General features: G+C 38.3%; 1 protein-coding gene across 1 annotated transcript in view; it reads left to right on the plus strand.

Moving 5' to 3' along the window:
• Positions 1-24587, plus strand: part of LOC131573836 (cystic fibrosis transmembrane conductance regulator-like) — an 88311-nt gene that overhangs the window by 11713 nt on the left and 52011 nt on the right. The window contains exons 2-11 of the mRNA XM_058828120.1: positions 878-988; positions 3764-3875; positions 8964-9179; positions 10074-10163; positions 11518-11681; positions 12202-12327; positions 15730-15976; positions 18343-18435; positions 18969-19151; positions 21857-22048. Coding sequence (XP_058684103.1) covers positions 878-988; positions 3764-3875; positions 8964-9179; positions 10074-10163; positions 11518-11681; positions 12202-12327; positions 15730-15976; positions 18343-18435; positions 18969-19151; positions 21857-22048 — 1534 coding nt within the window. The remainder of the gene's footprint in view (positions 1-877; positions 989-3763; positions 3876-8963; positions 9180-10073; positions 10164-11517; positions 11682-12201; positions 12328-15729; positions 15977-18342; positions 18436-18968; positions 19152-21856; positions 22049-24587) is intronic.

The raw sequence follows: 24587 nt of genomic DNA on the forward strand, positions 1-24587 counted from the left end.
AAACTCCCTGCCACAGGCAGGGACACTTTCCAGCAAACCTGGAAGCTGCATTTAACCTGGCCTTGAACACTGCCAGGGATGTGGCATCCCCAGCTTCTCTATGCAACCTGTTCCAGTGTCTGGCTATCCTCACAGTGTTTCTTCTTAATATCTGATCTAAACTTACTCTCTTTCAGTTTAAAGCCATTCCCCCTTATCCTGTCATTACATGCCCTTGTAAAAAGTTCCTCTCCAGCTCTACTAGAGTCCCCCTTTAGGTACTGGAAGGCTGCTTTAAGATTTCCCCAGAGCCATCTCTTCTCCAGGCTGAACAATTCCAATTCTCTAAACCTTTCTTCATAGGGAGATGTGCTCCATCCTTCTAATCCTTTGTGGCCTCCTCTGGACTCGCTCCAACAGCTTCCTGTCCATCCTGTGCTGAGGACCCCAGAGCTGGCCACAGTACTCTAGGTGGGGTCTCCCCAGAGCAGAGCAGATAGAAATGAAACTTACATGACCACTTTACTATAGTTCTTATTTATTATTTATTTTTATGGACATAGCATATTTGGAAATACAGTACAAAGGTTTCAATCCCCTGATCATTTGCCTCCTGCTGACTTGGTAGGAAGTTTGGGGCATGATCCCAGCCCAAAACTTATAAAATGTAGGAGTTTCACAATTATTCTTTTAATATTATATTTGTCAATATAGTTTTGTAAATATAGCGCAGGGCTGCACTATATTGTGCCATATATGTGTGTGTATGTGAGTGCATGCGCACTTAGAAATACTTGGATGCTATAGACGAAGTATTCAGGATGAGAGAAAGCAACACAGGATTAATGCTAGAAATTTTTTTTTATTTCTAACATTGTTATTTTTAATATTTGCTTAGATGGACAAACCCAATTTTGAAAAAGGGTTACAGACGACGGTTGGAGCTGTCAGATATTTATCAAATCCCTTCTGCAGACTCTGCTGATAATCTTTCTGAAAAACTGGAAAGGTATGAAAGGCTAATTAAATAATTTTGTTTCAGAAATCACATTGCAATTTTCATTACACAGCTTTAGGATGAAATGGTTAAATAGCATTGGGTGCAAACTAATTGAACACAGTTGTACTTTGGACATGACTGGGATCCCTGGTGCAGATGTACAACTTAAGTGGTCTAAATTTCTATATACAGGTACCTGTGATACCTGCCACTGATCGCAGAATCACAGAATAAGCTGAGTTAGAAGGGACTTAACAGGATCAAGTCCAAATCTTCGCCCTAAAGAGTACATCCCCAAGAATCACACCATGTGCCCAGGAGCACTGTCCAAACACTTCTTGAACTCTGCCAGGCTTGGTGCTGTGACCACTTCCCTAGGGAGCCTGTTCCAGTGCCCGACCACAGTCTTCATGAAGAACCTTTTCATAATACCCAGCCTAAACCTAGCTTAACTCAGCTTCATGCTGTTTCCTCAAGTCCTGTCACTGGAGAGTCCTGTCACAAGAGAGAAGAGATCCGTGCCTTCCCCTCAGGAGGAAGCTGTAACTGCAGTGAGGTCTCCCCTCAGTCTCTTCCAGGCTGAACAGACCAAGTGACCTCAGCCACTCCTCATATGGCTTCCCCTTAAGGCCCTTCACCATCTTTGTTGCCCTCCTTTGGACACTCTCTCGTATCTTTCTGATATTGTGGCACCCAAAACTGCCCAGAATATTCAGGGTGAGGTTGCAGGAGTGCAGAGTAGGGCTGGGCAATCTCCTCCCTTGCCTGGCTGGCCATGCTGTGCCTGATGCACCCCAGGACAGGGCTGGCCCTCCTGGCTGCCAGGGCACTGCTGGCTCACATTCAACTGGCCATCAACCAGGACCCCCAGGTCTCTTTCTGCAGTGCTGCTTTCCAGCATCTCATTCCTCAGAGTGTCTGTACATCCAGAGCTGCCCTATCCCAGGTGAAGAATCTGGCCAAATCTTACCATTGTTAAAATTCATATAATTGGTGATTTCCCAGTCCTCTAGCTTGTTAAGGTCTCTCTGCCAGGCCTTCCTGCCTTCAAAAGAGTCAACACCTCCTCCCAGTTTTGTACCATCTGCAGACTTGCTCAATGTCCCTTCCTGTACAATGTCCAAGTCATTTATGAGGGTGTTGAAGAGCACAGGGCCAAGGATGGAGCCTGTGGAACCCCACTAGTGACAGGTCACCATTCTGATGTCACCCCAGTCACTGTAACCCTTTGTGCCCAACTCATGAGCCAGCTGCTCACCCATCACATGGGGTGTTTATCCAACCGAGTGCTGGACATTTTGTCCAGAAGGATCCTGTGACAGGCAGTATCAAAAGCTGTGCTGAAATCCAAAGGGATTACATCAACTGTCTTCCCTTGGTCAGCTGGGTGGGTTTCCTTGTCATAAAAGGAAATCAGGTTTCCACTCATGAAGCTGTGCTGGCTGTAACAAATGACTACGTTGTCTTTCAGGTGTTTTTCAATACCTCGCAGAATAATCTCCTCCACAGTTTTGCTGGGCACTGAAGTGAGACTGACAGGCCTGTATTTTCTGGGGTCCTTCTTCTTGCCCTTCTTGAAAACTGGCACAGTGTTTTCCAAACAGATGGGACCTCACCAGATCCCCAAGACTGCTCAGAAATCATTGAGAGAGATTTTGCGATGACACCAGCACCTCTTTGAGGATTCTCGGATGAATCCCATTAGGCACCTGCACAATTTCAGGGTGATGAGGGAAGCTAGACTCAGAGTTTCAATGTTAGTTCCCTGAAAAATGAGACAGCAGAAATGCTGTTCTTTCTTCCCAAAATAACCTTGTAAAACCATGGTTTATTTTTTCTTCAGTGAAGTAACATTCTTAATTTCCTTTGATACCACTGTTGACAGACTAATTGTTTCTGCAGAAATCATATTCTGACTTTCCTCATTTAGGTTTCCAGTCTTCTTTATCCAATTTCAGTGGGCCCTAATTTAGAAATTGTCCTGCACTTATGACTAACTCTTAGCAACAGAGGTGCCTAAACCCATTCCCTCTCCACCAACTGATGTACCAGGCAGCTTACATGTAACTTTCACTGATGTACCAGGGCAGCTTACATCTACACTGTTGTGCCAATCCAGTCAATTTTAATTGCAGTGTGACATAAGTTTTCCAAACCAGTGGAATTTATTGAGAACATTGGTATGCTTAATGTGTTTTGATAGCTTATAAATGAAATATGCTGGTTATCTAATATTCAATTGAAAACTTGAGAAAATAGTTAGTTGAAGTTAGTCTCAGGAGTGCTTTAATCAAAACGTATGTTCTCTGTATACAGCATTGCTTCTGGTCTACATTTTCTTATTGAGAAGAAAGCTATTGTCCCAGTAACAACGTTTAAAATAGTACTGTGCAGTGGAAAAGTCACATTTTTGATGCTTTGTTGGTGCTTTCTTTTTTTCAGACTGGAAGAGCTCCAAAACGTTTATTTGCCTATTATTGTACTCTGGTTTTAAGTACAGCAGGTTTCTTTAAAACATACAATGTGACCTTTTCATGAAATAATTCCCTGCTGGGTGATGTATGACCAAGTACTTAAAATTACCAAATATGTGGCTGAACTAGGTTTGAGCTTTTATTGATCTATCAAGTCCATGAAGGCCAGATTCTTGGGGTCTCTGCACAGCTTTCTTTCATTAGCCACCTTAGCTAAATCTCCTTGGATATACTTGAGTGAATTGAAGTATGTCACAGCCAATGTATTTGCTCATGCAATTTAATGGTTCTGGTTTTGCTTTCTTTTCAGAGAGTGGGACAGAGAGCTGGCAACTTCAGAGAAGAAACCCAAACTCATAAATGCTCTTCGACGATGCTTTTTCTGGAAATTTATGTTCTATGGAATAATTTTATATTTAGGGGTAAGAATTGTTCTCCTCAGGAAGTTTTAGTGTTCCTTAAATATATCCAAGTTTTAGGGACTGCTAAATTAATACAGAATATTGTGAATAGCTACAGATTTTTCCTCTGTGTGTTGCTTACAAAGGTGATAAATAGAGAGATGTATTCAGGGGCTTTCATTAAAAAAAAATCTTAATACCTTTTGAACATACACATTAATAGTTTTTAAATGTTTCTAGTGCTGTTAGTGCTCCCAAGTGTGTGATCAGGAACCTGATGTGAAAACCTGAACTGATTATGTTTATCACCTTTCTAACACATTATGTAGGATTACCTTGACTTACCAAATGCCACCTGTTTGTTTGACAATCCTATCACTGGGGTTAAGAGATGTGAAAATAATTTATTGCTAATGCTGTCTCACTAGGTATGCTGTGTAGCCAGACTGTAAATTTGAAAATTGCTGTTAACCAATATGCAAATTAAGTATCTGTTTTACTTACAAATTTCTGTGATTTAGTAGTAAAAAAGAGTGCATCACCTCTGTAAGGAGGGGCAGCCAATCTTGGACTGAAAGGGTGTTGTGAGGTTATGTAGGGAGAAAATAAGAAGGGTTAAAGCCAAATTGTAGCTACATTTGACCACTGCACTTTAAGATAGCCAAAAAAAAGGTTTCTATAAATACATTAGTAGCAAAAGAAAGGCTAAGGAGAGTTTCCATTCTTTTCTGGATGCAGGGGGTAGTGTAGTGTCAGGAGGCTACCCTTTAGGTACTGGACCCTAAATTGTCTCTGTCCAGGTAGGGCAGTTAGCTATCTAGGACAAGGCCTTGTTGCTCTATTGGGAATGGCGAGAACAACGACACAGACTCTCTTGGGAGTCAACAGGAGAATTTCTCCCCGGTTTATTACCTCAGATCTTTTTTATAGACTGACATGTGAAAAGTACAGAAAAGGAAAACTCTTATTGGTTAGTAAATTAACACATCACCATCATTGGTCAGTGGGGAACACCACCCCTCGACCTTCTCTTGCAAGAAAACAAGGAACTGACAAACAGCACCTGCAAGGCTGTTTTCTATCTCTGAGGATTGTTTTAATTCCTCCTCATGATTTCCCAGGCCACTTTCTCAGGCGAGACTGAGAAAGTTATGCGGCCTGCTATTCCACAGGTACTGTGCTCCCTGCTTCATAGTTAGCATCCATAGGGGCTCTTGCTATGTAAGGAGCTGCATGATAGCTCTCTCTACTTCTTCATCACCTTTGTCAGCTCTTCTCTGGGATGTCACCTTGTATTTGCAGACCCCTACTCAATCAAGTCTTTTATGTGTTCCTGTGATCTCATTACTGCCTTTAGATTTTAAACTTTTTTTACTCACCAAGCCAGCAACTCCTTATTAATGATATGTTTGTATTTATAAAACCCCACTGACAACAAAACAGTTCTACAAAAGTAGCCTTCCATGGACTGTTGTAGCTGTTCCTGCAGAGTCTGCCATCAGAACCTTTGCACTAATGCATCCCTGTTAAAAGTTAAGCAGTGTCTGAGGGCTCTTGCAGGCAGTCTTGAGGATAACAGAGGATAACACTCTTTCCCAAAGTTTAGGCAATGTGTGGATGCACAGGGTTGATTTCTCCTTGTGCACTTTTTAAATGGAGTACAATTTTAGATAGGGTGAGGACAGAGGAAGACTGCAGGATTTTTGACTCATACTCTTCGGTTGTGTGTATGGGTTTTTTTAAAAATTTCTTTAAGAAATCACAGATGCGTGCAATTAAACACAGTAAATGAATCTGCACCTTCCACAATGAACATAGAAAGATTAAATCTTAGTTTAAATTTTTGATTCTATTATCATTAGTGTTCATTTTATTTAAAGCTGCTTTTCTTTATTGAAAGAGGAATTGTAAAAACACCAAATTGCTCCTGAAGCTGCTGGTGTTCTTTGCAGGACTTGCTCAACGGAAATTAATGGGAGCTTTGCCATAAATTTGAAAGGGGACAGGATGTTGTGCCGTACTGGCATAGGTGTAACCAAGTTGTGTGTTCTTTTGAACTTCATTTTCCTTTCAGCTTTTTGCTTGTCTAATCTCTGAGCTGTTTTCATGGCATCTTTCTTGGACTGTGGTTTAAACTGTGCTGACATCCCTGCTGTTTGTATAGATGTCCTTTCAGCTGGCAGCACAGCTTTGCTCTCATTAAGTCTAGCCTTTTTTCCATCTCTCCCTCATCCCTGATGCGCTGTAGGTAATGATGTTATTGCAGGGTGGACACTTTTGCTCTGGCCCCCTAGAGTACTACAACTCCCCCTCATAAATAGTGTTATGTTAGGCACCTTGAGTTACTGCACTTAATGTGTCTGCTCTCCTGCTGTTTGAGACTGTTTCCATTCTTCATCCTGTCAGAATATGAATCTTGCAATTTAAAGAGCAGGTGTTATGGTGGTGAAACAAAAATCTTGTATTTCAACTTGATACCTGCTAGCCAACTAGGTACTTTCCTGTGAGGATCAGTTTGATTCTGTTTGCATTTTGGTCTTATATTTATTGCCATGAAATTTATATTTCCACTCAGGCATAACAGCTGCTAATATTAACTTAGAAGTGGTTTCAGTCTCATATCCCAAAGGACCATAATGAGGATTTCCTGGAGTTCTCACATATGGGTCACGGGTGTGAGTGAGGAGGCAGGGAGGGAAGCACTTCTTGGCCATATGCCGAAGAAGAGATGTGCATTATTGTCTGCAAATGCAGAGTGTTTGACCATATGGGGGATACACGTAACATAAAAGTTGTTAGAATAATCATACCAGGTCAGATTAGCACAATATGCTGTGTCATAATCTCATTTCTATTCAGATCTTTACTCTTTTAATTAAGATTTTGGTGAGGGGGAGACTTATGGGTTTCTCAGTGGCCTACGATGAATGCAGAGGGAATAAGGACAGGCAAAGGCAAGACATGACTCTTGAAAACAGAGTTTTCTCTTAGGTGTACAAATTCCATTATTTTTAAAATTCTTTACAGTTGATTCATATTTATATCAGTGGGTAAGTTCAAGTTTACAAGAGGAGACACAAAAAACAGGCAGTTCTGCTTTGATTTGTATGTAGACTAGATAATATCTTTGGTAAGCAAACTGATAAATCTCTATTGTAAACCAGTGGAGTTTTATGCCCCATGAGATAGTGTATGACTTGGCTTATTGCCAGCCACTGTTCTAGTCTGTAAATCATCTTTTTTTCCAGCTCAGAATGTATGCAATACACTTATAGTCACAACAAACACAGCAGCAGAACATGTAATTTTCACTGGAATAAAAGTAAACACACAAAAAAAGTTGCTATTTTAAGCTTCTTTAGAAAAGCTTATCTTTGAATCTCCAAGAATATGAAAACACTGTATTGTCCTTGAGGGGTGAATGTTTTGTATTTTATGAGTTTTGGGGAGTCTTGGTTCGATGCTTTGGGATGCATATGGTCTAAGCACAGCTGTCTTGGGTCATGTGTTATTTAATAAACACTCCTCCCTTTGCCCACTAATAACACTGAAGTCTTTATCAAAGCTGGCTCCAGATTCACGGCAGAGTGGTGTTTAACTTGGGTAATGTAGCACATAGTACAGGTATGGCGTTTGAGATGTAAAGTTCTACCTCTTCTGTGGAAAAAGTGAATGATGAATATCAGCTCCACTAACAGTAGCATGAACAGGTTATAGAAGCACTTGCAATTGCTTTGGTATAAGAGAACCCAAAGAAGGAAAAAAACCTAAAGGAGATTTTCCAATCTGTTTACCACAATATAACTTCAATTACACCTGAACTTCACCAGTTCCCTTCTCTGAGTCTCTATGGTGGTCTGTGTGGTTTTCATCTGGAAGGCAGTACTGGTAACTTTTGGGCAGAATTTAACATGTCTGTACAAAAGAATTCAGTAATGTCTTGTTACTTTGGAAGTATCACATGCTTTCTGCTGCAATGCAACAGAAAGAAGAATAAGGAGATGCATGCAAGTTCATAATATTATGTATTTTTAAACTGATCATAACAGTGAAACAAAGGAGCACATTCATACTTCATGTCCTTCTGAAGCTCGTGCAGATGATGAAACAAAATGTTAGACCACAGCACACAGGTGGTTTTTGTTGTTCTTTGGGAAAGACTGGGTAAGGAAAGAGGAGGCAAGAGGCAGAGATGGAAAAAGATGAGGTTAGAGGAATGAAAGTATGAGAATGATGGGGCAGGGAGGGAAATAGAAGGCAAAGATGAGGTAGCACTGATGGGGTTTAATTACAATGGAAAAAGAGACTGAAGACAAATGTAATACCAGACTAAAGTCAGTGCTTTAGCAAATCATTTGGATACCTTGTAGTTTAGTGGTTTGACTTGACCTCTTTCTCCCCTCCTACCCTGGTTCTCTATCCCTGGATGGGAAGTGCTGGGTCCTCCAATCAATGCAGGAAGGACTGTTTTCTCTCTGGGACCTTTATTAAACCTGCCACCTCTACCATTTACTTCCTCTCCACCTGCTTTTGTTACAGAACTCGAAGCAGTTTCCAGAACTGTTGAGTAGGATGATCCAATTATTTACACTTTTATTCTGTTCCTATTTCCATGTTTTGTTTTGTTTTGTTTTTGTCTTAGCCATATTCTCACTGTCTTGAGAATGGTGGTGTTCATTTTGGGAGTTCTGAGGCTTCCCTTGTCCTGTAAGTCCAGTAAAATGCAGTGATAACTGTTCCCTAGGGACCAAAAGAGACTTTCTGCCTGATAAACTAGATTCAGTCATATGATATGGCTAAGCTATACAACTCTGTAAAGCAAATGTGGAAGCTAATCTCAGTTGTCACTTTTGTAGAAAATGATCCAACAAAGTTTACAAGCCAGATTTTGGTGCAGTTGCAGGAGCATCACAGACAGCAGTGAGCTGTCTGTTCTCCTGTGCAATTACTGCAATTTTCTGTGGTTTGCATAGCAAACAGGCCTGACTTCCTCTTTGAAGATACAAGACTTTAAATCCCATTTGGTAGGACACTGAATTGAAATGTTAGCCATTTTGAAAAAGTGAGCCAGCTGCTGACCAAAATTACTTTTCTTGTTTCTCTCTACAGGAAGTCACCAAATCTGTGCAACCCCTTTTGCTGGGAAGAATAATAGCTTCCTATGATCCAGACAACTCTGATGAAAGATCCATAGCCTACTACCTGGGCATTGGCTTGTGCCTTCTCTTTTTTGTGAGAACACTGCTTATACACCCTGCTGTATTTGGTCTTCATCATATTGGAATGCAAATGAGGATAGCTATGTTTAGCTTGATTTATAAGAAGGTAATTGTTTCACTTACACTCAAAGCCAAGCCTCTGTCTGTAGCCTATGTAACTTTTAAGCTAGTTTGTTGAAAGATTGATAGTTTTGTTAAGGTATGCAAAGTACATGTAAGAATAACGTGGCTAACAGTTTCTGACAGCTCTCAATTTCCCAGCCTAAAGAATGAAATACCTGTCTAGAGCTGGTTTGACTGAAATCAGCCTCTGTGAGATTAGTCTTGCTGCATATGTGGTGAGATGCCTTAATTGTTTTACCACTGTACTCCTGTTAAAAATGTGTACTGCATAATAACATGCTGGTGGCCAAAGAATATCTTCAAAAGACAGTTAGAGGTGAAGATTTAAACAATAAATGTAACATGGAAGGGATTGAGTTTGAATGATACTAATGACACCACTATAGCAGGAAGAGTCAACAGATACTGACCCATCACATGTTCAAAAATACTAAGATTTAAAAAGTCACTCTGTTTTACCAATTCCCAAAGAATTTAAACAAACGTGTTAGTTAATCTAGGATAAAGCCCACTGTGAAAGTATCTTTCAAAAATATCTGTCAAGAGAGACAACAGTAGGAGGATGCACAGCAGCGCACAGCATGCATGCTTAATTGAAACTTGCATTTGCATATATATCTATATCCATAAAACATTCAACAGGAAGCAAGGACTAAGTCAAACATCAATATTTTTAAAGCAAATTAATGGCTATATTGAATTCAAGTGACATAAATAACAAGTTCAATGAGACTTTCTTTATAGCATAAACAGGTTATTACTTACACTACTGCACCATTGCTTATCATTTTAATCTTTATTTTTATTTTTTATTTTTATATGTTTTATGGAGATAACTTAGATGATAATTTTTCAGTGTTTTTTTTTTCTTTTACAGATCTTAAAACTGTCAAGCAGAGTTCTAGATAAAATAAGCACTGGACAATTGGTCAGTCTTCTTTCTAACAATCTGAACAAATTTGATGAGGTGCGTCATCAGTTGTTTAATTCACTTGGTGATCCATCAAATACAAATGTCAAGCTGTTCATGACAGATATTAAGGAAGGAAGGAGCATAAATGAAGAACTGCACTGAGTGCTTATTGTGGACTAAATACTCATTACCTTGAGAAAATGTGTTGGCACATAGTCATAGAAATACTTATTCCGATACTTATGACATTCTTTATCTCCTATGCTGAATAGAAGAGGAAACTTAAAAAGCACTTACATCATAAAAACATGTTTGTTCTTCAGTCCAGTGAGAACTTGTCAGGAAATCTCTGGGTTAAACACTTGGTTTCACAGAAGTCAGAACTTGCTGGCTCAATCCTTCCATCCTACTTCCTGATGACTGTATCTTTTTACTTAGGTGATCCAGTCCATTTCTGTCATTGAACAAGCAATGATGTTTAGCCTCCTCTTCCTATTATTACCCAGTCCACTAAAAAGGGATCATTGATGTAAGACTGTGTTAGGAAGACATAGACATCCATCTCAGAAAATCTGAGAGAGCCTTCTGTAAAACCTCTCGTTTCCTAGAGACTACAATAAATCCCTGCTAATGCCTTTAGGACCTGGAAACTCTATGAACTTCTGTTCTTCATGTGTGTTCATTTGGCCCTTTGGTAGTATAAGATTTGCTTCCCATGGAAGACACAAGATCAGAGAGACTGTAGAGATATGGCTGGAACTGCAGGGTGTATTTAGTTTAAGCACTGTATGACTATATAAGGTCAGCTGGTGCTGCACAGGCTAAGACAAGAGGTCTGTCACTGCCACAGTGTAGCTGCAGTAACGCAGACCCCTCTGCATCTGATCATGGGATTCACTCCCAAATCTCCTGAGTGAGAACTGCATTGAACTAGTGTTCATACATTTGTGTTCATACAACAGTCATCTCTTCACCAAAGTAATATCTGCCTTCTATATCAGATTAAAACACTCTCAGAAGATTCTAACATATATTTTTCTCATTTTACAGTGATTAAAAAATCCAGCATTGATATCAAATTCAGTTTACTTTTACAAAGCTGTGACTTTTCCTCAGGCATATAACATAACAAAGAGAGAGTTGCAGATTGAACTTTGCCTTAGAAAAATCAAAGTTTAGGTGCAGAATGTATATGTATTGCTGCACTGTTACAATAATTAACACCCAGAATGCTATGTGCTCAGGATCACAAGTCCTCCTTTAGAAACTTGTTTTTCTACTGGGAATATTTGTACCATTCTTCACTACATTTTTCAAAGTGTCACTTTAATGACTATTTCCTTTTCATGTGGCTTTTAGAGCACATCTCTAACTTTTATTATTTTTTTTCTACTGTGGCCTTCCATAGGGTCTTGCTCTGGCTCATTTTGTATGGATTGCACCATTACAAGTGGCACTGCTGATGGGATTGCTCTGGGATATGTTAGAAGCTTCTGCATTTTCTGGACTTGCTTTTCTAATAGTCATGGTCTTATTCCAAGCCTGGCTGGGACAAATGATGATGAAATACAGGTGACAAGAATGTTTTAAAGCATTTCAATGTATTTTTCTGAAACATATTGGTTTTAAGCAGCTTATACCACTTGATTAAGGAACTCTGGTTATGACATTACATAGGATGAGTCCAAAGAGTGTTTTCTGTGTAGGGAAAGTTACAGATGAAATTTAACTTATTTAGCAGCAGGTGTCTAAACTTAAAAAATTGAAAGGTCTAACATAGAGTAAATACTGATAAAATTAGATTTAGCATTATTTATGCTAAAATCTAATTTTTAAATCTAGAATTTTTAGAATTAAAACTCCTTGTTAGTTATTTGATTAATTCTTTTTAGAATTTGTATTTTCTCCTTTTAGAACAATTGTTTGATTTCTAATAATTTCTTCTTTTACATTCGTCAGAATAATTCTGTTAAAGTAAATATTTTAAGCAGAGGCATATATGGAAGCTGTTTTCATAAGATATAATGGGATACAAGCTAACTATACATGATGAAAAAGATGAGGATTGACCTACTGCCTTTTTACTTTGTAGGAATAAGAGAGCAGGAAAGATCAATGAGAGACTTGTCATCACCTCAGAAATAATTGAAAATATACAGTCAGTTAAAGCCTACTGTTGGGAAGATGCAATGGAAAAAATGATTGAAAACATCCGTGAGTAAGTGTGCTCATTTGTTACACAAATTTTTTTACGTGCTCAGAAAAAAAAATTGGGTGGCTATGAACATAATCTGTGGACACGTTAGTTAAGAAGTAAAGCAACAGCTATTAATCCTCAGTAAACTAACCATGCATTCCCACACTGCAGCTTGGGGTTTTTTCCCAATTTTTTTTTTCAAGTTTACTATGGAGGTGAGATTTTTTTTTTTATTATTATTATTTTTTTATGCACTTCCTCATTTGTTATAATGATGTTTCAGTGGTTAGTTTGCTCAAGTAAAACAATTGTGGGATCTGTGTTTGTTTCTGGCCAACCCTGTCCTCATCTTAAAAAGCCCTTTTGTGATCGTTACTTAAGGCTTAACAGACGTCCTTATTCTGTGGTGAAGGAAATAATATGAATCCTGTGCAGCCATTTTCTGAGAAATGCAATAAAGCCTGTTATAAAATTTGCATACAATCTGTGAAAGGAGTAAAGTAGCATAGATTCATGTATTTGTCCTGCACATTTGCATTAACATTTATTGTCTGTAGATGGCCTTGTAGAATGCTTATCTCCTCAATTAATGTAAGGATTGAACTGTAACTACCAGACCTGAAGGAGAAAGGAGGTAAAAGTTAGCTGAGACCTGTGAGAAGGAAGTCTTTGTTACCGGCAAGGAGTTCTGGGGAAAGTGAGGAGAAGTGACATATTGATTGATGGGTGACGCTGCATTAAAGCTCTCCCATGTGTCCTTTGTGTTTGTGTAGTCCTTTACAGAGAAATAAAATTCTGTACCAGGTGTGTGATTGGGAAAATAAAAGAAATATAAGTGTCATATTATCATGTAAATAGCAGACATAAAATTATGTTGTTCCACAAACACCTTCTTGTTCAGCTGCTTTCTGAAAGACAATCCAGGGAAAGCGAAGTGTTCTTTACCATTAGAATTTGTAATTATTTACTATAAGCAATCAGAGAAAGTCAGTCTGAATCCAGGTCACGAGTGCTAGCTCAAGGATGGAACTGGTTTAGGATTCTCCTCATGTCGCTAGTCACATGTATTGCTTTTATGAAATTTGAGAGCACATCACGCTAGGAAATCCTCTAAAAATTAATTAAATAAATTGTAGTCCACAAACTAGTTGCAGAAACCTGGAATTTGGACTGTTTCTTTATTATCTGTATTTTCTATAATAATTTATAGTAAATTTTGTAATGCTGGAGTTAATTTTTATTGTATGATGCATGGATTTTTAAAAGACAAGAATGCTAGCAATATTACAAGATCAGATTACTTCTCCTATGAAGAAAGGCTGAAATAATTAGAATTATTTAGCCTGGAGAAGAGAAGGCACTGGGCAAACCTTACTGTGGCCCTTCAGTTCCTGAAGGGACTCTACAAGAAATCAGTAGAGGGATGTTTTGCAAGGGATATAGTGATAGGACAAAGGGGAATGGCTTTGAACTGAAGGAGGATACATTTACATTAGATATTAGGAAGCAGTTCTTCCCTGTGAGAGTGCTGAGGTGCTGGCAGAGGTTGCCCAGAGAAGCTGTGGATGCCCCATCCCTGGAAGTGTTCAAGTTCGGGATGGGGCTTGGAGCAGCCTGGTCTAGTGGAAGGTGTCCCTGCTTATGGCTGGAGCATTGGATCTGGATGATCTTTAAGGTACCTTCCAACCCAAACCATCCTATAATTCTGTGATTCTTCTGTATTCTGAAGTCATCCAGCAGGTCACTCAGTGATGACATCACCAGAGCAAGTCAACTGAGGAATATCAGTTTCAATTGAATTTGGCTTGCAGAATCAGCTCTGCAGTACCTCCCAGTCATTTGGCTTGTGAAGCTGCTAGGAAACAAGACCTTGTGTTTGAAGCCATGTCTGTGTCTTAGTCTCAGTTGTAACACTGAAGCTGACAGTGATTTCATTCTCCCTCTTTGGAGTAGGGCTGTGTTTTTCAGCACTGGAGGTCTTTCTGATAGCTTCTAGCCAGACATTTATGTAGGACTGGATGCGCACCGAGTCCCAAAATCTTTGTTATCCCAACTTGGTGCTGCCACTCACAGTTTCATACAAGCTCTGGAGGGACTTACAAGGTCCTTTCTCCCAGGCCGTAGCTCTATCATGGTGGTGACTTGTATATCTGCCTACTTTATTCAGGCTCCTCTTGTGGAATGTAGACTTAACAAGGAATGCTATACACTTTTCCAAAATGGGTTGAACTCAGATTTTCTGCCAGGGAGTTTTAAGATCTCTTTGGCTGGCAGAAGTTGGTAAGATGCTTGGTGCATGTACAAGTCTCATGCATGTGTAATGGGAGCTGAAAAGGTGTTTCACACAGCACCAATGTGGATGGACTTTGGATGCAGACACTGGGTCAGTACGAGAGGACACATGAAGGTTGTGGTGCTCAGCCTTGCAACACGAGCTATTGCCATCAGCAATGTGACTGCACAGTATTCCAGTGGTCATAGCACTTGCCCAGTAAATTGGCATCTTGGGGTCTAGCACCATTCCTAGCCCCAGATAATTGCTCTTGCAGGAGAACAACTGTTCTGTCACTGCAGCAGAAGTGCTTCTGTCCAGGCAAAACTGAGCTGCAGTGCACCTGGGAGATGTGAAATGAACAGGAACAAAATGAGAGCAGTCAATAGAAATCTTCAGCACTGAGAGTTAGAGCTATCAACTCAGAAAATTATTTATATCCCCTAGATTATTCATCCTTTAATTTAATAGCTTGCTGTAAGATGCTTGGACCTGGTGGAAACAGCTAGGAGTAATTACTGGTTGCATTCCTGACTGCACAGGAATCAGTAAGCTTCTCTGTAGACTGCACCTCTATGGAGAAGGGAGGGTGGAGAGCAGACTCCTGCCTTCCACCTCTTCGAACTGAGGTGAAGTGGCACCTTAATTCATGGGTGAAGCCATTAGTAGGTTGCCATGCCAAAGAAGATGACCTTATAATCATATTGTCTATTGTAAGTTATTTATATGGTAACACATCGCAAATCTAGCATTTCAAAGTATCTTTTTTCTAGAGGAGTTACGCATCTAAATGAATATGTGATGATGCTTCTGGGAGTACATCACCTACCACAGTGTTAGATGATTGAGGTTGAGGTGCCAGGAATTGTAGAGGCTTGTGGCTTATTCAGTATGCAAATCATGACAGATTATTGTTGCTTTGTCTGACATCTGTGAACACTGATGTCAAAATTTGACTCTAATGATTTTTTAGGCCTAGAAATAGTTTGGAGTCTTACTTTTTAGCTGCAGTTCTAGAAAATAAGGAGGATGAGTGAGCCTCTGAGTTGTTATACCAACAGTTCCATCCAAAATATTTCTAAGTTGTAAACTGTGAAATCCTACACTAATTATTTGTATTTGGCTTTGTTTTTGTTTTTTTTTTTTAACAGAACTGAACTAAAACTTACCCGAAAAGCTGCTTATGTGAGATATTTCAACAGCTCAGCCTTCTTCTTCTCAGGCTTTTTTGTGGTGTTCTTAGCTGTGCTTCCGTATGCTGTGATTAAAGGAATTATTCTCCGAAAAATATTTACCACCATTTCCTTCTGCATTGTTCTTCGAATGACAGTGACCAGGCAGTTTCCCGGCTCTGTACAGACCTGGTATGACTCTATTGGAGCAATAAACAAAATACAGGTAGGGTACATAGACTAAAATCTTCCCAAGTACGTAAGCTAATTCTTTATATCGTGTTATCTTGTCGGCTGATCAGCAAAAGCACACAGCATTTATGCTGACTTTTTGAATATATGTTGCTTTGACTAAACACCATGAAGTGTCATTATAAATCTTGATATTGTTCCCCAGGCAGCATAACCACATGAGCCTCATGCTACCTGCTTGCTGCTTTTTTTTTTTTATTTTATTTGAAACAGTGACATTTAGTTAGTTTTTCTCACTGCAGGATAAGAAACTTCATAAAATCATGAAATCATGACTTGTGGTGCTTAAGAGATGTTTTCCCTTCAGAAAAGGAAGTCCAAAATTATAAGATGTGTTTTATATAGCATGGCTTCCAGGAGTTGCAGTCACAGATCTTCTGTTTTTCTAGACATTACTGGCAACAACAGCAGGAGACTGTGCATTTTATGCAAATGTGCATCCCATTCATTATGAGTAGCAAATATAATTAAGGTACCAGTCAAATAATTATTACCCACCTTACCTACTGAGATTAATTGCTCATGTACCAGCATGAGAGGCTTATCTGCAGAGTAAAATCAGGGTGGATTCTCATTAACTCTGTCTTTTTTATCTGCTGTTCTGAAATTACTCCCTAGGAAGAGAATTCATACACTATTTTGGGGTGAAATCTTAGACCTTTACCATTGTATATTTATAGATGTAGTTTTTTTTGTAGAACATAGATTTTATTATTTTTGGTGTGATAAAAATAACTAATACAGAACCTAACGATCTTAATCAGATGTCTGAACCTCAGTCTAGAATAAGAAGTAGGTGTAAGATTTTTATGACTTTCAACTGGGCAAGAAATTCAAGAAATCTAGCCATAAACTTGTCGATTTGACTTTCAGAAGTCTGCCTTGTTAGGCCCCACTATAGGTTTTCCTTGTGCTCTCAGATTCCCTAGGCATTAGTGGAAGTATCTTCCTGTTTCCTGGAAGAATGTGTCCAATGCCCTGGACACAGTCACAGAACTGGCAAGCCCATTTGTCACAACATTGCCCTCACTTCACCGAAAGCTTGTTTTTGGAGATACTAGCAAATGGGAGTTCCAGAATCCATAAATAATCATCTCTGTGTGGCAGGTTCAGTATAGTCCCCATAGACAGACAGGACAGAATCCCAGAATACGAAAGCCCTTTCCTAGTCTTAAGAAATATAAATAAGAATAACAAACCACTCATACATCTCTCTGATTTAATTTCCACATCTGTTTAGAGAGTTGACTGGGCCAGGCAAATCCCCTGGATTATTGTATTTTCACATGTTTTTTAGACCATGATATTTCACAGTGTGCTTTCTCTGACTATCACTGCTCCAGGAACTCCACTGGATGACCCCTTTGTTATGAAAGCATAGTTATAATTTACCCTTTTATTTTTTTTTGTTTTCATAAACCATGTGTGTCTTGCCTTCCAGTTTTTCAGTTCCTGCTCTTCCAATCAGCTGCTTAATTGTTATGCCAAGAGAACTCTTCATGTTCTACTTGGGAAATCTGCAAGTATCCCATTGAGAACTGATTTCCCCATGAGTCTGCTTAGTTTTTCCATTTTATTGCCCACGTAGATCTATTTGCTTCCACAAAATTTAAAAAAGTAGAATTTGGAGGAGACAATACCTACTAGATCAATATAGACTATATATCGATACTACTATATCGATATCTACTTTAGAGATATAGACTATATAACCTCAATGAAGTAATGGAACAGAGAGGCTGTCTTTCCTACATTAGCACAGGCTTACTCTTATTTCCCAGTGCTATCCTAGAAGGCAACATGAGCACCAGATTTCTGACTTGTGTCACTGAAATTACACTGCATCAGTGCTGCACATGCCAGGATCATTATCTGCCTTTTATTTTTGTTGGTAGAGAGATCATTCCAGCTTTTTAAAACTCTTGCAGTTTTGGAAAAGGGAGATACCAGCATGTAGCTGCTTCATTCCACTGTTTACCAGAGCACAACCTTCTACATCTTACTCCAAAAGTAAAGCTTTATTTAAAAAGGGTTAAACTCAGAGGGGTGATCTTGCCAGATACAAGTCCTGAAAGCAAAACAAGTGCCAAGCTTTGATATTCTTTCTAAATCAGAACTTTATGGCTATGTTTTCAGTAGCAATGAAAGAATTGGTAGTTTTAAAAACATTTCCTTCTGCATCCAAGAATGTTGTATAATTTCTATTTATGCCTCTTGCTGAAAGCACTGCAATGCAAAGTGCCACCAGAAGTATTAGTGCTCTGTGTAGGCAAATATGGATTGCTTTGTGCAATATGACCTTGTCCCTTACTGTTTCATCTGCTTTCATGGTGTTTCTAGGATTTCTTGCTGAAAAAAGAATATAAAGCTCTGGAGTATAATCTAACAACCACTGGGGTTGAGCTGGACAAAGTAACAGCTTTTTGGGATGAGGTTGGTACTTTTACCCAAACTATATTAAAACATAGAGTATTTTTTTTTTTTTTAATTTTTTTAATATGTGCCATGATGCTCTAAAAAGAGCAGCCCACACTCTTTCATTTTAACTACCTTCAGCTCTCAGCAGGTGAGGAATACTTAGCAAGTAATTAATGCACGATATCAGATTATCCACAGTCAAGAAACTTTGGAAGAACCCTTTTAATAAGTGTTAAGGCCTGTAATAAGTAGTTTTTACTGACTTAGGCCAGCCTGAAAACAGGATCAGGCTATGGCATATGTAAACATTGGAAAAAATTATATAATTACCAAATCTTCTTTGTGTCCACAAATTTTGGCACAAGTCCAATACGTACATCAAAAAAAGTATATTTAAGAATATAATGAGTATTTTATTGATAGGCAAAGTAACATAATAAATGTAAGTTCATGTATTTTCATAAATCCATAGCATGATACACACATCTGCATATGCATGTTTTTTTTATATTTTATGTATATCAAATATATATCCATGTATGTTGCAGGGAATTGGAGAGCTGTTTGTAAAAGCAAACCAGGAAAACAACAACAGCAAAGCTCCTAGCACTGACAGTAATCTCTTCTTCGGCAATTTTCCCCTTCATGCCTCTCCTGTTCTTCAGGATATAAATTTCAAGATTGAGAAGGGGCAGCTATTAGCTGTTTCTGGATCTACTGGAGCAGGCAAGGTATTTATGTTTTTGCTCATTCAACAAGAGTCCTAATAACTATAAAGAATAATATTGTGTTACCTCTATTGTTACCTGTATATTTACTGTATTCTTGCTATCCTGTGTTTGCTGCAGAAATGATGGCTGCAGGAAAAAGTATGGATAATCTGCAAGCTTCATTAAAATATTTACTTTATATTTTATACTGTGGCAAATATGAGTTAGATTTTGATGGATTTTTTTGTAGTAGAAGGTTACATAATTATAAGGAAATATCAATTTAATGGCAAAATATTTTCCCATTGGAAGTAAAAGGAAATTTTACAGGAGTAATGCAGACTGAAACCTAAAGTTAAGGCTCATGGTGAGAATCTCCCTGCCTTTAAAAAAAATGAAGAATATAGAATAGATATTCTGATGGCTCAGTGTGCTAGAAAGCATTTATTTTCCCTGCCTTGCTAACATTTCAAGGAAAAAACTGAACACAAGATAGTTGGTAATCTGACAAGGCTGATAGGTATGTAGCCAGGTGCCCTGGACATGTGGTGTACCTGATCACTCAGCTCTGCTTCCTATAGTGCCTCACTTGGGCATCCTGAGACCCATGTGAAAGCCTGGGGAGATGCTGCTGAAATTGGTGGTTTCCTGTGAAAAGTTGTGGTTTAGATTATTCATCATTTTACTACCACAAAATGTTATCAATGCACTTAGTTTGCAGATGACACATCCAATTAACATCATTAATATAAAATGAGTTGAACTGTGATACTGTTATTCACTTTGAACAGCAAGTAATTAGATGAGTCTTGATGAGCCTTTAATTTTTACTGGATTTTTTGAGGAGATGTGAAAGTTAAAACAAATGTTCATTATACTTCTCCTGTTTAATAAATTATAGGTGAAAATATTATGATTTCTTTTACTTGCATGGGGTAAAATCTTTGGTCTGTTGGAGTCAATGACAAAGGACCCATCAATTTCAGTATGATCAAGGCTTCTTATTCTTCACTAATGATCCCCACAAGGGAGAGCAAGGGACTCAGAACATGAGATTGTCCTTAAGATGATATGTTAAGGTGCATTTTACTGTGATACTTTCAAATTAACAGAATAGTTTATCTATTGCTATTGCTAATGCTGGTAATTGTAATATAGAAGTGTGAACTAGAAAATGCTGAAGGATGTATGTATATCTCCTTTATTCTGCTACATAGGAAATTGAGGAAAATTCAGATTACACTGAACAGTCTATGTGAGTATATACATACAAAAAATTTTCTCTTTCCAAGGCAATAAAAATAAAAGCCTTACTCAAGAAGTTAGTATTATAAAAGTCAAAAAATAAGGTTTGCCTCCCACCCACCACCCCCCAAAAAATATTGCCCTTCCTTTACACCTTCTAAATGTAAGGGTTCCTTCATTGTGCTTGAGACTGTTACTGTATGTTCCAGGAATTATCAGGCCCATGAAACAGACTACACAATTTTATCTGTATTAACTATTTAATCTACAACAGGTATGAAGCCTGACATCAGCTCTTTAATATTGCTTCAGTATTAGATAGGGTTTGCTTTGGTCTTATTTTGTTTTTTAATTTGTGTTATATGGCACAAGATGCAGTGGTTTAACATCCAGTGTACAAAACATACTGAGCAGCTGTCCTTTGCAAGACTGGGAACTTCTTACTCAGCATTTTGGAAAAGTCAGATTCTGGTATAGAGGAAGGAATCTCATGAGACTCCCCCAGTACATTGTATAACTTGCAAAAGGATCCTGGGCTTGACAGCATTGAACTGTGACTTAGACAGATTTTTTAGGTCTTTGGCTGTTACGTCCCAACTTTGTTGACTGTTTATTAGTGATAAGAACACCACTGCAATGGCTCTGTAACATATTTTTCCGTGTATTTCTCAATTCTATTCTTTGATCTAGTAGCCAATCATGTGTGACAAGGTTACTACAAGCTACTGATTAACTTTGAAATTATAACATGTCAGTACTGAAATTGCAATCAATTCTTTTATGAAGGGAAATAGTAAATATACTTAGGTCATGCATTCACGTAAATGAGTTAAGAGTTACAGAGGAAAATTCAGATCATACTGAGCAATTGTATATACTTACACAAAGAAATTGCATTTTTCAAGGCAATACAGATAAAATAGTTATTAAATGAGCTAAGAGTTATACAGGAGAATTCAGATCATAATGAGCAATTGTATATATTTACACAGAGAAATTGAATTTTTCAAGGCAATACAGATAAAATAGTTATAAGCACTAGCAAAATTATAAACATGAATTATGTCCTACAAAGAACAAACAAAATAGTCACTGATAATGTGAAAAATCAAATAGATTTCTCTATAAATACTAGTACCTTATGTCTGTGTGTTTCACAGATTGATTTTTACCTTGTAAATTTATTGATAGCTTCATTAAAATGACATGCTTTTGCAGTAGCATGCCTTTTTTACAAGATATCTTACACGATTTTTATCATTTACTAAATTAAGTTTCTCGTATATTAGAGGCCTTTCAGAATCACACATATGAAAATCTCCACTAATTTCAGTTTGCACTAAATCAGTATTTACAGGGATACTTTTGACAAGACAAATATGTAATTTAAGTGACTTAACAGAGTGACTCCCACATTGTTCAACATTTCTTTTTGTTGTACAGATCTCTGATATATTAATCAAGAGTTAATGTTTTTTCAGACTTCTCTTCTGATGTTGATAATGGGAGAACTGGAGCCTTCACAGGGTAAAGTTAAACACAGTGGAAGGATATCCTTTTCACCTCAAGTTTCCTGGATCATGCCCGGAACAATAAAAGAAAACATAATTTTTGGTGTATCCTACGATGAATACCGGTACAAGAGTGTCATCAAAGCCTGCCAGCTAGAAGAGGTTAGTCATCTAGGACTTTTAACACCTGTGACTCAACCCAAGTGAAAACCCCCAAAGAAAAGGTATGGGAATGGGGCTTAAAGCAAGTGAGAAATTTCTGAGATTTAAGGAACTCAGTCTGACATTCGAATTTTGTGGAATTGCAAGTCATCTTGTTGACAGCTGCTTGGGAGATACACTGACATTGACTATTCTGGTAGTTTACACAACATAAGCTAAGTAAGCAGGCACAGATATTATATGATGTCTGCCTTCTCAGCCTTCCTTGCTAGTTAAAAACCTGAGTAAACATACTGGTGTTGAAAAAATTATGTACAAATATATTATTCCAATTTTTTTTTAGGTCATATTTCTTCCACATAAAGAAGCTTTTCCTTACAGTTTTGGAAATTAACCTGTTTTTCTCCTTTCTTTTGCACTTAAAAAATGGCTCCAGGGATAACCTTAATTTTGTGGCAGAAATCTGAATTATTTAGCAGAAACATCTTGACTAAATTTGGGATTTCTTCTGTGTATACTCTAAAAGTTCTTGCACTGGAAATAATTGCAGGATCGATCTTTATGTGACATGTAGCCCAAAATGAGTATAATCATATCAAAATGTCCTTTTATGTGTTTGATGTTGTCAGAGGGTAGTGTAGGGAAATACATTTTACACATGGCAGGGTACAAAAGGAGCCAGCATTTGCGACCTTTGTGAAATTTTCTATGCCTTAAGATTTTGTCTGTAATATACAACTAAAAACACTATTCAGCTGTGCTGAATAGGATTTTCCTTTTGGCTACATAGTGAAACATATTTTCCCTTAGCACCAGTCAAGCAAGAAACCATGGCCAGCCTGTTTAAAAATAAGATAAGGTTACTACCACGGATTATCTCAGAGCAGGGTGTAGTTAAGCAATAAAGTAATATTTCCCTATATGTTTCTGACCGTATCAGCTTATGTTTAGATTTTTAATTTGGTTTGCTGGAAATCTCTTTGGAAGCTCCTGAAGACAGGAGATTTAACAACTTCTGTATCAGGCTTTCTGTGGAGTTGTCCTTAACCCCGGTTATGAAAGTTATAGTTAACGCCAAATCCCCAAGAAACAACTGGCTTCAGCAGTTCACAGCTGCCCTCACTCAAGGAGGCTTCCCACGCCAGGCCCCTCCTAGAGCAGCAGGTGATTACTGGTGGCTCAGTGTCTCAGCACTGTCTGATGGGACAGCTTGGTGTCTCAGTGGTCGTGGGATGGCTCGGTGTCTCAGCAGGCTGCAGCTCCTTTGTTCTCCAAGCAGGCTCAATCAAGCCAGCTTTGATCTCTGTTGCTGCAGCTCTGTGCAGAATTATATGCTTCACCTCCTAGCAGGGCTTATTATTTGAGATCAGGTTTGATACTTTTACTTTTTTTTCTCCTGGACTAAATAAATTGGGCTGCCTGAAGAGAAGGCAGAATAGTCTGGAAGGAAGCCAAACACATTACCTTATTTCCATTATTATGCTTTCTTGTCTTGTTAGCTTTCATGTATTAGTTACCAAACGAGTCAGTATAGAAGATTGAATGACAGATTTCAAATATTAATTCCCTGCTTATTCCCCCATGTGACCTTTTAGGGGTTTATTATATTAGTGCTTTGCACTGCAGTTTGTGTGTGTGTGTGTTCTCATTCTTCAGAAAGGAGAAACGAGTTTTGCCTGAGTTCACTCTGTCCCCTTCTCTGCAATATTCGTAGGTAGTGATAGATTCTGCCTGAAAACAGGCCTGCTGACTCTAATTCTTATGTAGAGCCCTCAAACCAAAGGTTGGTGAAACAAGAGGGTTTATTTCCTTATTGCACATATACTCCAAGTCAGTTAATATAGAGCTCTTAACATTGGCTAAGTCAGATTTATTTCCAAGCTCCATACTCACCAAAATGCTTTTGGAATACAACTACATCTTCTTTGACCCAGTGGGCAAGTAGATGTGTTAGCAGGATAAAAAGTAATATACCTGTGAGGTGACGCTTTTACTTTGCCACTTCCACCATCAACCTATAGAAGTAGCAAACTGAAGATCTAGCCCAACTCATAAATTTGATGTCTTTTCCCCTTCTTCTTTATTAGTACCAATAAAATACTTCAGGTCATTCTATGTGGGTCACATCCTACCATTTATGTGGACTTGAGACTTCCAGACCACAGTGAGTAGCCTGTTCTTGTCTGCAGCAAAACAGGATGCTGAAACCAGGTGATGTCACAAGGCGCTCTCCACTTCCTTTTAGGTCTATAGAGATATAGAAATGATATTACAGGAGTGTTACTTAAATAATTTGGGGTGCATGAGAATTTTTACAGAAGTCAGTGCTACTTTTTCCTGACTGACTTTTTTGATTTGGTACGTAGTTAATTTACTAAGGAGGTATCACTTAGAGCCTCTTAAGAGTTGCTAAGTACACAAAGTAAATTTATCTCTATGAAAAATGGAAAGTGCAAGTAAATATTTCCCAGAGCTTTCCATATTTTTTAGGTGTTCAAGAATAGAATTTTCCCTGTATATGAAATCAGATCTTTATTCA

The sequence above is a fragment of the Poecile atricapillus genome, chromosome Z (genome assembly GCF_030490865.1).
Source record: "Poecile atricapillus isolate bPoeAtr1 chromosome Z, bPoeAtr1.hap1, whole genome shotgun sequence".
Taxonomy (NCBI): Eukaryota; Metazoa; Chordata; class Aves; order Passeriformes; family Paridae; genus Poecile; species Poecile atricapillus.